The 13,794-nt window shown below is 37.8% G+C and overlaps 1 protein-coding gene across 2 annotated transcripts in view; it reads left to right on the top strand.

Moving 5' to 3' along the window:
• LOC131153590 (uncharacterized) overlaps positions 1–13,794 on the top strand; it is a 46,518-nt gene that overhangs the window by 27,936 nt on the left and 4,788 nt on the right. For both annotated transcript variants that reach the window (XR_009136267.1, XM_058106003.1), the window contains exon 3: positions 12,494–12,531. Coding sequence is in view for 1 of the 2 variants with exons in the window: in XM_058106003.1 (XP_057961986.1) it covers positions 12,494–12,531 (38 nt within the window). In the remaining variant the exon portion in view is untranslated. The remainder of the gene's footprint in view (positions 1–12,493; positions 12,532–13,794) is intronic.

Genomic DNA, 13,794 nt, shown 5'->3' with positions numbered 1-13,794 from the left:
TGGTTTCACTCCTGATAACAACTCGATCTCATGCTCCACAGTCCGTCATGAAGGCAAATTGTGAGGCAGCTTATCCGGCAACACCTCCTTGTACTCATCCAACACCGCTTGGATGGTCGTAGGCTCCAGCTCTTGGCCTACTTCTTTTTCTACCACCACTGTGGCTAGATGTGTTTGCTCACCCTGACCCAATCCCTCATTGAGTTGTATGGCTGAAAGGGACTTCCCGTTGTCTCCTTTCGTTGCAACGACTTGCACCATGCACGAGTGATCTTCCATCAGACACAAGGAACCAGCCGAAGGCATCTGCACTACCCTCGTCCCCCATAGGAACTTCATTCCTAAAATGTCTGGAAAGTCATCCAATGGCATCGCTGTGAAGTTCGCATGACTTTCCCACTGTCCAAGCTTCGCAGTCACTTGCTTGACTACTCCCAGAGTAGGCTGGGCTACAGAGTTAACCGCTTTCATGCGTCCTATATCCTTCTCTAAGGATAAGTTGAATCTCCATGCTTCCAACTGCGAAACAAAATTATGAGTAGCCCCCGCATCCACCATAGCGCGGGTACTCTTACCATTGATCCTCAAGTCCACAAACATTAACCCTTTTGCTCGTGTAACTTTTAGTATTTTTGCCTGCTTTTCCAATGTGCTCACCAGCCGCACTGAACCCACCCTTGGGGCATTATTCTCTTTCTCCTCGCTTTCCAACTCTTTTCCCGATGTGGAAGCTTGTAAGGCATTGAGTAATCCCTTGTGTTGACACTCACTTACTCTATGAGGTCCACCACACAAGTAGCACGAAATTTTACTCTTCCCCTTTCCATTAGGTGTATTGAACCCTTGAGACGACGAAGCTTCCTTTGAGGTTGATGATTTAGAGTTAGCTCCCCCACTCTTGGGTTTGCCTTTCTTGAAAGACTTTCCACTGTTTCCCTCTCCACCAAACCGTTTGGACAAAGCGGTATCCTCACCAGCATAGTCAGTCAAGCGTTCTGCAGTAGCTTGTGCAATTGATAAGTCTTGAACTCTTTGCTTATGAAGTTCAGTTTTTGCCTACGGTTTCATCCCTTTTAGAAAATAGAACAACTTGTCCTTCTCCGACATATCTCGAATATGCAACATCAAAGCAAAAAATTGTTTCACATATTCCCTGATTGACCCCGTATGCTTGAGATCTCTCAGTTTTTTTCCTTGCATTATACTCAACATTCTTAGGAAAGAATTGGGCCTTGAGCTCTCTTTTCAAGTCTGCCCAACTATCGATTACACAGCGTCCAGTTTCAATCTCTTGGTACTTGGTACGCCACCATAGTTTGGCATCACCAACCAAGTACATGGTCGCAGTATTCACCTTTGCCTGTTTTGAGGTCATCCTCACAGCTCGAAAGTACTGCTCCACATCAAACAAGAAGTTCTCTAACTCCTTGGCATCTCGGGCACCCCCATACGTCCTGGGTTCTAGTACCTTCGTCTTGCTAACTCTCGGAGTGTTGGAGTTCCCTATAGCAAGAACCATCAGATTCACCTTTGCATCCAAATCAGCCATCCGCGACTGCAAAGTTTCAACTGTATGGCGAAAGTCCTCTGACATGTCGCCTATCAAACCTGCTTGATGTTTTTGTGATCCCATCACTTCATCAACAAGTTCTCTCATCTGGGCCACCTCCGTAGCCATAGTATTGGTTGTTGTCTCAACCTGTGCTTCCAGCATGCTGATCCTCTCAGCATTGTTTGGTGCCATGGTCACTTGCCAAAGCTTTCCAAATCCCACAACGAAGGCAATCGAATTCACGTAGTAACTCACCCTTGGGCTCTGATACCAAGTGTCACTGTCCGACTATTTTCACACCCTTATGAAGCGTCGTGCTGCGCTAACTAAGCACTTTTATTTAACTAGCCAGCTTATCGTTTACCAACATTCATCCACGAAACACTTTCATTAGCATTCAATCAAATGGCGGCAGAAACAACAATCAATTCATGAAAGCCGTGGCAAGCAAGCAGTATACATTGAAGCAAACGTAATTCATTAACAACACCTCCGTTGACATCAAGTGTTTAGTAAGGGAGGCAAGTAGGCTAAACACGTTGACAATAGTTAGTGAGTTTTACAATGACTGATGAACACTCACCCTCCCCTAAAGAGCTTTCTAGGCCATTCCCACTCTAGCACTAGGAAACATCAAAGTGACCGAGGAGTCATACTGCCTTATTTGGCATACAAAGACACTACTAGCAGAAAATAACCCTACACTAGTATTTACATGATGGAAACCCATCCCAAGCACATGAGATAAGCGGTCACAGGCAAGCATAATGCCCTGAACAAGCTTAGCTCGTGACACCTTGCCACGTGTCCCCTATGATTTTCAAAGAAAAAAAAATCGGAGCTACCATCTTTTACCACGTCACCACAGACGGCTGGCACGTGGTAGCCCTCGAGTTTTACTGCCTATTTTTCCCTTGAACTGGGTCAACTATTTGACTCAGGTCAACTTGGCCCTGACCCGCTGACTTGGTTCAAGTTGATTGAACCGATTTGACTTGGTTTAGCTTCTTGGACCGCCCCATTTTTTTAAAAATTAATAGTAATTTATTTTTAATTTATTCAAAAAAGTTGGGGAAAATAGCAAAATAAAAAATAAAAAATAAAAAATAAATAAAAATTCTTTTAGTCACAAAAAAAAAATGACAATCCCAAAAATAAAGAAAAATGGAGAAAAATATTTTAAAATCTTGAAAAATGCCAAAATAAATTCTAAAAAATTAGGGAAAAATTCTTACAAAAATTTTGGGACCCTTTTGTCTCTGTTTTGATTGTTTTCCAATAGTTTCTCTTATGTGTTTTCTTATTGCGTGCCCTGTTTAATGCAAGAGTGCATACTTTGTCTCTTCCTTTTATGCGTGCATGTGCCTGCATGCTTGTGTGCATGTGTGCAACACCCCTATGAGAAATATTTAAAAAAAAAGCAGGGTTCTTTGATCCTAAATTATCTCCTAAAGAGTAGAGATTCTAATCGAATCACCTTGTCTTTGGTGGTTCTTTTATAATCTTTGAATTATGGTGCACACCTTGTAGGTGATTTTTGCACGAGTTGTGACTTTAGTTGCATGTGGTGAATATGCTTAATTGTATTATTTTCCTTGCATATACGATGTGCTATTGAATGAAAACTTTAAAAAATTTCCCTTTAAACCTCAAAGACTATGTCTCTGCATGCCTGTTTGAAGGCAGGAGGTTTTTGTCTTATGCAAATCCTCTTGGCATCTAAAGGTCAGGTCATAAGCACTATAAAAATAAAGGAAAATTTTAAGTAATAATCTTTGAAAGGATAATCGAGAGTTGTGTTCTTAGCACACTTATAGGAGTCGTAAGGTGAGGATAATCTCTTTCCTTCGTAGGGCTAACCAATATTTAAAGGTCAGGTAAATAAATAAGCAAAAGAATTGAAGTCTTGATTGGTCAATTTTGAAAGTAATCTTTAGGCTAATCAGATACCGTTTGCAGGACGGGTGCAAAGGGGTGCTGATACCTTCTCTTTGCATATTCGTACTTCCGAATCCAAACCTGATGATGCAAACCATTGACTACTGACTTCCTTGGACCTAGGTGACCAATGAACTAGTAGTATGTTAATAGGTGTTCTAACCGCACCTAGAATAAATAGATTAGTGGCGACTCCATTGTTTTTATTTTTATTTTTATGAAGAAACTCATTTCTCAGTCGAATATATTACACTTGGCTTCATATCATATCATATCGAGTTCGCCACTCGGTTGAGGCGATATGGAATTTCGATCCCACTAGTTTCGTGGGGTTGGCCCTTTGCGACATTGTTCTCTCTTGCTTGTATTATTTTTTTTCTCTTAATATATATTATTTTATTATCTAGGAAAAAAAAAGAAGCAATTGTGGCCATAGCGGATGTGTTTTTTTTATTTGTTGGTAATTCAGTATATTAGGAGAGCAAAAAGAAACTACAACCTAAAAGGGGAAAAACAATCCTCTAGAGAAAATGTGACAAGAAAATAACAAGAATATATAAACAACAAAACCTAACAATTCAACTCAGAAACCTCCTCTTTAAACCATTTCAATAGTAGTTAACCGAGTACTTCATAATTTCTAATTCACGCTGTCCCTTCTTCAATTTCCTTTAACACCATTCAAGCAAATAGAACCACCGCAAACCCATCTCATCCGACAATGTTGAGCTTCCAACTCCTTCCAATTACCTCCAGAACCACATAGCTGCAGACCCATCTCATCTTTGCATATTCGTACTTCTGAATCCAAACCTGGTGATGCAAACCATTGACTACCGGCTTCCTTGGACCTAGGTAACCAATGAACTAGTAGTATGTTAATAGGTGTTCTAACCGCACCTAGAATAAATAGATTAGTAGTGACTCCATTTTTTTTTTATATACATAAAGAAACTCATTTCTCAGTCGAATATATTACACTTGGCTTCATATCATATCATATCGAGTTCGCCACTCAGTTGAGGCGATTTGGAATTTCGATCCCACTAGTTTTGTGGGGTTGGCCCTCCGGGACGTTGTGACATTGTTCTCTCTTGCTTGTATTATTATTTTTTTTCTCTTAATATTATCTAGGAAAAAAAAAAACAACTGTGGCCATAGCGGATGTGTTTTTTTTTGTTGGTAATTCAGTATATTAGGAGAGTAAAAAGAAACTGCAACCTAAAAGAGGACAAACAATCCTTTAGAGAAAATATGACAAGAAAATAACAAGAATATATAAACAATAAAACCTAACAATTCAACTCAGAAACCTCCTCTTTAAAACCCTTTCAATAGTAGTTAACCGAGCACTTCAGAATTTCTATTTCACGCTGTCCCTTCTTCAACTTCCTTTAACCCCATTCAAGCAAATAGAACCACATAGCCGCAAACCCATCTCATCCGACGTTGTTGAGCTTCCAACTCCTTCCAATTACCTCCAGAACCACATAGCTGCAGGGCCATCTTGTCCGTCAATGTTGAGCTTCTAACCCCTTCCAATTAATCTTATCTACAAGCGGTGGGCAATATCCCATCCTGGCACTTCTGCTCGTTACCAGCCCATCCTCAGATATTGAAATGCCCTCTAAACCTTCCATCGGAGGTGGTGGCAATTATGGTATACATCCCAAATAAATCAGATGATTCAGAGACATAGCCACATTGTTCCTGAATCTCATCCAAAAAGCAAACAGCCCTCATTTGAAAAATCGTTAACGTCATCACTATCATTATTTAATATATCACCCCTTTTTTCCTTCTCCTCATCCTTGCTATGCTCACATCTGTATCTCCTTTCTTAATATTCGAAGATTGTGACATGGGGTACTTCCGGCATTATTTCTATGAACTTTTTTCACTGTCCAAGCAGAATTACGTTGCTTCGACCCTGGGTGCATAAATTACCTCATATTTACTGCACTTATTGGTAGGTTTATCCCCTGCATCGTCCACTTTCCTTTGGATATCATCCATACACCCTTCATGGGCTTTTATGAACACCCCCCCCCCCCCACCCACTCCAACTGTTGCCAACGGCAACTTCCTGATCAAGCTCTCATCCTGACAGCTGCCCTCTCATATCAAACACACAAGTGCATCAACCGAAATCCTAAGACTAACTGAATTGTTCCTGATCCTTGATGGAATGTCCTACATGATTCACTCTGTGCTGCAATGTGTAAGTTTAGTTTCCCCTTTTGTGCAATATGGATGTGGTGTGTACCCTGTTCTGTGATAAGGAAAAAGCCATTGGTTCCTCCTCTAAGTGATAGTTGGCTGGAAAATTGCCTACCTGAGTCCATCCTGAAACTTGTCTTGGGCTGATTACCTTGACCATGGGTTGGAAGTTTGGGCCTGAAAATGAGGCCCATTCAACTCTAACCTTCTTTTGGCCCAAATTGGATCACTCTTCTTTTGCCTCAAGATTAACTGCCTATAACTTTCTTTGATTACGCGACAATAGTGGATTGATTTTTTTTTTTTTGGGGGGGGGGGGGGGGGGGCAATGTAAGAAAGGCTTTATTAGTACAATAAAAAAGAGTAGAAGGGGTAAGCAGAAAACTGAGCCAGTAAAAGGATGAAATTTGCTAATATCAGACCATTTCCTTTTATGTCAAATGAAATACTTTTTTGGATTTCTTCAGGGTTGATAATAGAGTTCTTGAAAATGGTTTTGTTTCTTGCTCTCCAGAGGTAAGTAGCTTCAGGAGAGCTTGCTGATATTAGATGGAAGGGGCTCTTCCCAAGGGGGCTGATTCAATCAATTTCCTCCCAGCCATTGTTTAGGAAGTCTAGAGACTTTGAGCATCACTGTAACATTGATGTAGACATGGCAGTCTAAGAATAGGTGGTCTCTGGTCTTAAATTAATTGGAGCATAACAAAGAGGTATAGGAAACAATCCTTTTCCAAATTTGAATTCTGTAAGGGTTGTCAATCTGTTGAGGGCAGCCAACCCACAAGCACACACATGGCAAGGAATGTAGGAGTTAAACCAGAGTGCGGGACACCTGGTGGCAGCATGAAAATTTTCTCTGATAAAATACCAAGCAGAAGCTATTGAGAAGGTTCCGGAAGGGGTGAGAGACGAGATAAGTGAGTCTTGATCGCAAGGATTAAGCTGGTAATAGGGTTTGTTTTTTATTTCAGAGATTCTGCTGTTGATTCTTCGAGTCCAGTGCCATAAACCATAATAATGCTCAAGACTGGCATATGTGCTGATTCCCAGGTTGGAGGCAATAAGAGGACCTAATTCCTGTAGCAAATGTTGTGGAAGGATAATGGATACTGCATCCGTGGATGCATTGTTTTCATTGACAAACTTGTTAAAAACATATAGATTCACATGTTTTGATCCTAGAAACCTATGTACAATGTTCTAAGTGACTTTTAGTAAAAGCTAGACTTCTAGTAAAAGTTATTCAATCTACGGGGCTTTTTGTTTTCACTTATTTGCCTCTAAATAGAGGTTAATTCTGAATAGGAATCAATTCAGTGAACTGGAACTGGTTAGACTCCAGATTGCTTGGGAAAACATCTAAATAGGAAGATGTGTATTTCTCTCTTAACAAAATTCACAGTTGGTGGATGCTCCCCTCTCCCCCATCGGACCCTCTTGGAGCCTCCCTATTTCACCACTAGAAAACATTTTTCCATCCAACTGCCTCTTAAAGCACTACATAAAGCATATCTGTATTTTTTTTGCAATTGGATTGTTTGGGATTTAAAGAAGATGCAGATCTATACCGTGTTCTGTATTTGTTTACAATAATTTTCATTGCAGATCTTTGTTGAAGAAGAGAAAGCATGTGTGTGCTGCAGGTAAATAGTGCGAGGGTGCTAGGGCTGAGTCTGGGTTCAGTTGCAGGTGCGAGATGCAGGCAGAGAAAGCGGTCGTGTTGGGTTTTGTAGAGAAACAATGTGTCCGCTATATAATGTCATTTTTTTATTATAATTCTTAATTTCCTTCAATTGGAAATCACTTTTTGATTGCCAAGAAACTTGAAGAAAATAAAAGAAAACAACCCCTCTTTTTTCTCTCTTTCAAAAAAATTCTTCAATTCAGAGTTGTTATTTGATTGCCGAGAAACTTGAAGAAGAGATAAGAAAAATGGCTTTCTTCTTCTGTTTTATTTTTTTAATTAATTTTCTTTGATTTGGATAAGTGTTTGATTGCTAAGAATTTTGAATCAAAGAAAAGAAAAATTAAGATAGGAAAATAAAACTTGAGTTTATGTTCTTCAATTGCAATGGAAATTGTGATTTTTAATTTAAATTTGTAATAAAGTTGGAAAATACTCATATTCAGATGTTTGAACAAGATTGTTGTCAAAAAATGTAAACCATTCAATGTTAGTGGTTTCAAAGTAATTCTGATTTTGGTTCATTTGTTCACAAAAGCACTTAATTTTACCCAAGGATGCCTATAATATAGAAAAAAATATTGAATGTTGTCTTTGTTTCTTTAGTTGCTATTGATGAAAAAGTCCTATTTTTGCTACTTTACAATACTTTGTGGCTATAGTTAGAATATAATGTAAGAAATCTTAAATATAGAGACATCAAATGTAGAATAATCAGATTTCATACAAGCACAAAATGCTTGCATAGCCATATGTTAAAATCCCAATCCCAAGTATCATTGTAAATAATACACAAATTAGGAAAGTGGGTAAATATGGAGGATTTGATATTATTCAGTAAGGGAATTGTTTCCTTGTTTAGAATAGGTAATCGTATTATATATTGGGATGTACATATGAACAAATTAATAAGTCAACACGATTTGCTCCGGAAGACTTGCAGAGAACTTCGCCAGGAGTGTCGTGGTGGCCTCGGATATTCAATCCAGTGAGAAATGGGGCCAAGATCGAAGAGAGAAAGGGAGGGAGTCGTAGGAGAGAGAGAGAGGAGGGTTCTGTGCTAAAATTTTGGTTAAAAATCCGAGTTTCAGGTATTTATAGGATTGGATTCATCGACGAGACACGTCACCTTGTCGATGCGTCCTGTAGAAATTTCATCGACGAACCTATACCCTCGTCGACGAGTTTCAGTCTGCTTAAAACCCTCTCTCGGTATCTTCTCGTGTCTTCGTCGATGAGGTCCCCTTATGCGCTCGTTGACAAATCCCCTGTGTTTGTCGACGAAGCCCTGTGTAAGAATCCCGGGTTGTTACAATACATGACTATACCACCAGGATTCAGTGAAACAGGTGAAGAAAACAGAGTGTGTAAACTCAAGAAATCTTTGTATGGCCTCAAACAATCTCCCAGAGTATGGTTTGACAGATTCGCAAAAGTACTAAAAAATCAAGGTTATCGACAAGGGCAATCAGACCATACACTGTTCTTCCAACTGTCTGAAAGAGGTAAGAGAACAATTCTAATAGTGTATGTTGATTATATAATCCTTACTGGTGATGATACTATAGAGATGGAGAGATTGAAGAAAGTTCTGGCTGCTGAATTTGAAGTTAAAAGACTTGGGACAAATGCGGTATTTTTTAGGCATGAAAGTGGCGAGAACAAAAAAGTGAATTAGTGTTTCTCAGCGAAAGTATGTTACTGACCTCCTAATTGAAACTGGCATGCTGGGATGCAAACCCAGCGAAACCTTGATGGAAGCAGTAAAGAGGTTGAAGATTGTGGAAAACCAGTAGAAAAGGAGAGGTATTAGAGATTGGTTGGCAAGCTAATCTACCTATCACATACTAGACCAGATATTGCATTTGCAGGCAGTGTAGTAAGTCAACACATGCATTCACCAAAAGAAGCCCACTTAGATGCTGTGTACAAGATCCTTAGATATCTCAAGGGATCTCCGGGAAGAGGACTCTTCTTTAAGAAATGTGAAAGCAAGGAAGTAGAGATCTTTACAGATGCAGATTGGGCAGGATCAGTGGAAGATAGAAGGTCCACCACAGGTTATTGTACATTCGTTTGGGGAAATCTGGTAGCTTGGAGAAGCAAAAACAGAATGTGGTGGCTCGTAGTAGTGCTGAAGCTGAATTCAGGGCAGTCGCTCAAGGGATATGTGAATGATTATGGTTACGGAAACTCTTGGAAGAATTACAAGTCCCGGTGAACTTTCCTATCAAACTTTATAGTGACAATAAGGCAGCTATCAACATCTCTCTCAATCCAGTTCAACACGACAGGACTAAACATGTGAAGTAGAAAGACACTTCATCAAAGAGACAATTGAAGAAGGAATTATCTGTATGACTTATGTACCTACCAAGGAACAAACTGTAGATATTTTTTCTAAAAGGTTGAGACGACAGAGCTTTGATGATCTTATTAGCAAGTTGGAGATGATTAATATTTATGATCCAACTTGAGGGGGAGTGTTAAAATCCCAATCCCAAGTATCAAATTAGGAAAGTGGGTAAATATGAGGGATTTGATATTATTCAGTAAGGGAATTGTTTCCTTGTTTAGAATAGGTAATCGTATTATATGTTGGGATGTACATATGAACAAATTAATAAAAAGAAAAGATTTATAGCTTCTGCTTACACCATATAATGTTTATTAAAAAAAAAAATGTTTGCTGGTGTGCCATGTTTGTGGATTGAACAATCAACACCACTGGGTGTGTGAGTGGTTATTTTATTCTATTTTTATTCCTTTTAACACTAGGAGTGCCTAAGTAAATGACAACATCTAGCAACAATGGAGGCAATACCAACTCAAAACGCTCTGTGCTTTGAATACACAGATCACCAATGCCCAATCATTTGCAACTTGCTTTACTAGTTGTCATTCTTATCTCAATTGTTATTTCTGGAAATTTTGAGAAGTTTATTTGGCATTAATCTCCCTAGTTTTGAAGAAACCTGTTGGTAACATTTGGCATTAGTCCTCATGATCTTAGTGGCGACAGGAATTAAGGTTTGTAGCACGGATATACTTCTACAGGTGGTCACATCCATATTATATTTGTATTGAATATCAGATATATATATATATATATATATATATATATATATATAATTCAAAATTAGTAACATTCAGCTGTTAGCTATAAACCACCGATACTTCTGGAAGCAATCATATCTTCATATTGTATCTGTATCTGATACATTGGATATGTTTCTAATTTCAAATTTTCAATGTGCATCTGGTATTTCTTGGATACTCATAGCTGCATATCAGAACTGACATTGAACCTAAATGGACCTTTACATTTTACTGAATCTGATGGAAGTAAAATGTGCATTTAGTGGATTATACCAACTAAATTTCCTCAGTCAGGCTAATATGAAATTGGCATATGGCAATCCAGTGGTTCATGACTTTACATTTTACTGAATCTGATGGAAGTAAAATGTGCATTTAGTGGATTATACCAACTAAATTTCCTCAGTCAGGTTAATATGAAATTGGCATATGGCAATCTAGTGGTTCATGAAAAATATAGGACAAAATATGGCAAGGGATATTTTATGAATATTTTTATTATTCAAATGCTAACAATTTTTGTTAATCATATATTATTCTATAGTTGAATGTTTATTGCAGATTAATTTCATGAATATTTTTCATAATAAGCTAAAGTATTCTCCCTTTGTGCTTAACATGAAACCCTAAAATGTGAATCCTCAACCACAACATCTTTGTTGCTGAGAATGCCTTTTTGAAAAGGAAAACAAAAAATATTTCTAGTGTTACAGTATTTAACACTGGTTAAATTATTCCATGGTGGGGATGGAAAAACAGGTTTATATGCTGTTATATTAGGAGTGGAATAATGTGCATTGGTTACAGTAGAGCAACAACTTGAGGCTGTGTCATGGACCTGAGTGTCTTGACACTAGGAAAGGTGGTGTGGCACTTGTCAAGAGCTCTCCCCAACCAACGTTCACTCTTAGAAGCATATAGGCATGAGCATCACATAAGACACCTGAACTAAAGCAGTAACAATGAGAGTAAAATTATATGCAACCATGAATTTATGTCGGTAAGAGTCATCAACATAACTAGTATTCTTCAAGCAGCAGCACAAACAATAAAAAAGCATCACAACTCACTTGTATTAAGGATCTATTTATATTATTACGAACAAGGCAATAACACAAGCTTTTACTCGAAGAGTTCGAGTGTACAATACAAATCCATGGAGAATTTCAAATAGGGTCATAAATCCATGGGGAGCAACATATGGGGTTAGTATCTCTCCCCTGCTATCCCCTTACATTGTACCCCATGAGATTATGAATTCAGCAGTGATTAGTGAGAAAGAGATTTATGAAATGCACGGATATTGTTTTGGTTTTTTATGAATAAAAAATTTATAAAAACAAGGTTGTTGCTGAAGATTGTTCCAAAAATTTATGAAGGGCATGTATATATCTATTATTGTTCTCTTCATTAAAACAATGTACCATAACTAATAGTTACATATATAGATCTAAATTCAGGAGTGTACAGAAAAAAAGGTGTGCAATTGAAACTTGGTAAGTGCAGAGAGTAGTTGCACGCACGTGTGCACAAAGTGATAAAGAACACTTAAATGTCACTGCAAAACAGAACACTTAAATGAAATAACGAGGATTGAGAACTACAAAGGATGTGATAAGTTGTAAATGTTAAGTCAGACTCAATGTGCAACTTTCATTGTTGTACTGTGTTGGATGATTATTAAATTTTTGAAAAGACTGTATCTTTCATGTAAGCTAGCATGTGGAAATTATTATCCTGGGTGATTTCTGATAATAAGGGAATGCCTCAATCTAGGAACTTGCTAATTCTAAGTGAGATCTAGAGCAGAGTACGTGTTAGTCTTCAGTCGACGTTACTTTAACATCACTGATTCTTTTTATATATTTGTCTTGTGCTTAATTGTTGTAATAATCAGTGTCGTTTCTTGATTATATTTGCAACTGCTATGCACTATCTTTATTTAACCTGATTTTTCAAGTTTAGATGCTCATTGAACTTTTGCTTTTTTTAATAACCAGGTGTATTAAGATTGCAATAGTGCATGATATTGCAGAAGGTACCATTTTTTTTTTTTGAATAAATTTAATGCATTTTGCATCATATTTTTATGATTGTAATTTTTGAGATGGAAACATTTGTAATTTTTTATATGCACTGAATGGTTCTTTAACATTAATATGGAAATTTTAATTTTCCTTTGGTTTGCTAGCTACATAATTATGATTATATGAAAAAAAAAAAACATTGTTGATATAAACAATTCTTTCATGGTCAAGATAATATTTACAATTATAAAAATTTTTAGGAGTGAGGTGTGCCTTGATCCAATGGCAAGGGTGTTATACCCAATGACTCAAACATGAAGGTCACAGCCTCACAGGTTCAAGTTAAGGAAATAGCCTCTGCAAGTGTGGAGGTTAGGTTGTGCACATCATGCTGTCTCCAAAGCATTGTGTGATGGCATTTGCGTTTTTTTTTTTTTTTTTTGAAAATTTAAGTGTGATACGTAAACAATGTATCTGCTGCTTTTTATGCAGCTGCTTTGGGACTTGGCTGCATGCAGGGTGTGTATTTGGCATGTTGTTATTGTCCAACACCCAGTAATTCTTTGATAGCGATAGAAATTCATTAGATAGGGTAATAATGTACAATCTGGAGAAGAGACATCTCCTTAACAAATCTGGGAAACCCAAAAGAAAACACTAGAAGAAAACAAAAAAGTGTAAAGCACAAGGAAACCAGCATGCCCCCCAAGTCAACAGAGAATGCCAATTGCTGAATATCTGAAAAGGATGTCCCCTTGAAGTTACCATTACCCACAGACCATAGAGAAGCCAGAAAATGAATCTTCTCCCAGACCAGCAAGAATGATAACTTCTTCCCTGAAAATATACGTGAGTTTTGTTCTTTCCACAAACCCTAAATACTGCAAATAAAGCACAATTTTGTAGAACTTTTGCTTCCTTCTTCCTACCAAAACCAAGAAAAGATATTACCAACTCCTCCATTGTCGCTAGACAAACCCAACTTTCTCCAAAATAATTGAATACCTTGTTCCAAACCTTCCTTGCAAAATTACAATGCAAGAAATGATGCGGAGCAGATTCTGAGCAATTAAAGTAAAGCACATATATAGGAACTCAGATAACATAGTGCTCAACTCATGCTTTGTGTTAGATACCTTTGATGCCCTTCATTCAGGCACATATAAATGCAAGCATGCACTTTGTGTACATTAATGATTACCTCCACAATGATACGTACTCTGTACAAGGAAAAGTAAAAGTTACGGATTCTTGGATGAAATATTTTCTTTTGA

The sequence above is a fragment of the Malania oleifera genome, chromosome 4 (assembly GCF_029873635.1).
Source record: "Malania oleifera isolate guangnan ecotype guangnan chromosome 4, ASM2987363v1, whole genome shotgun sequence".
Classification (NCBI taxonomy): Eukaryota; Viridiplantae; Streptophyta; class Magnoliopsida; order Santalales; family Ximeniaceae; genus Malania; species Malania oleifera.
Note: the sequence above shows the minus strand (reverse complement) of the source record. Positions and strands in the feature narration are given on the sequence as shown.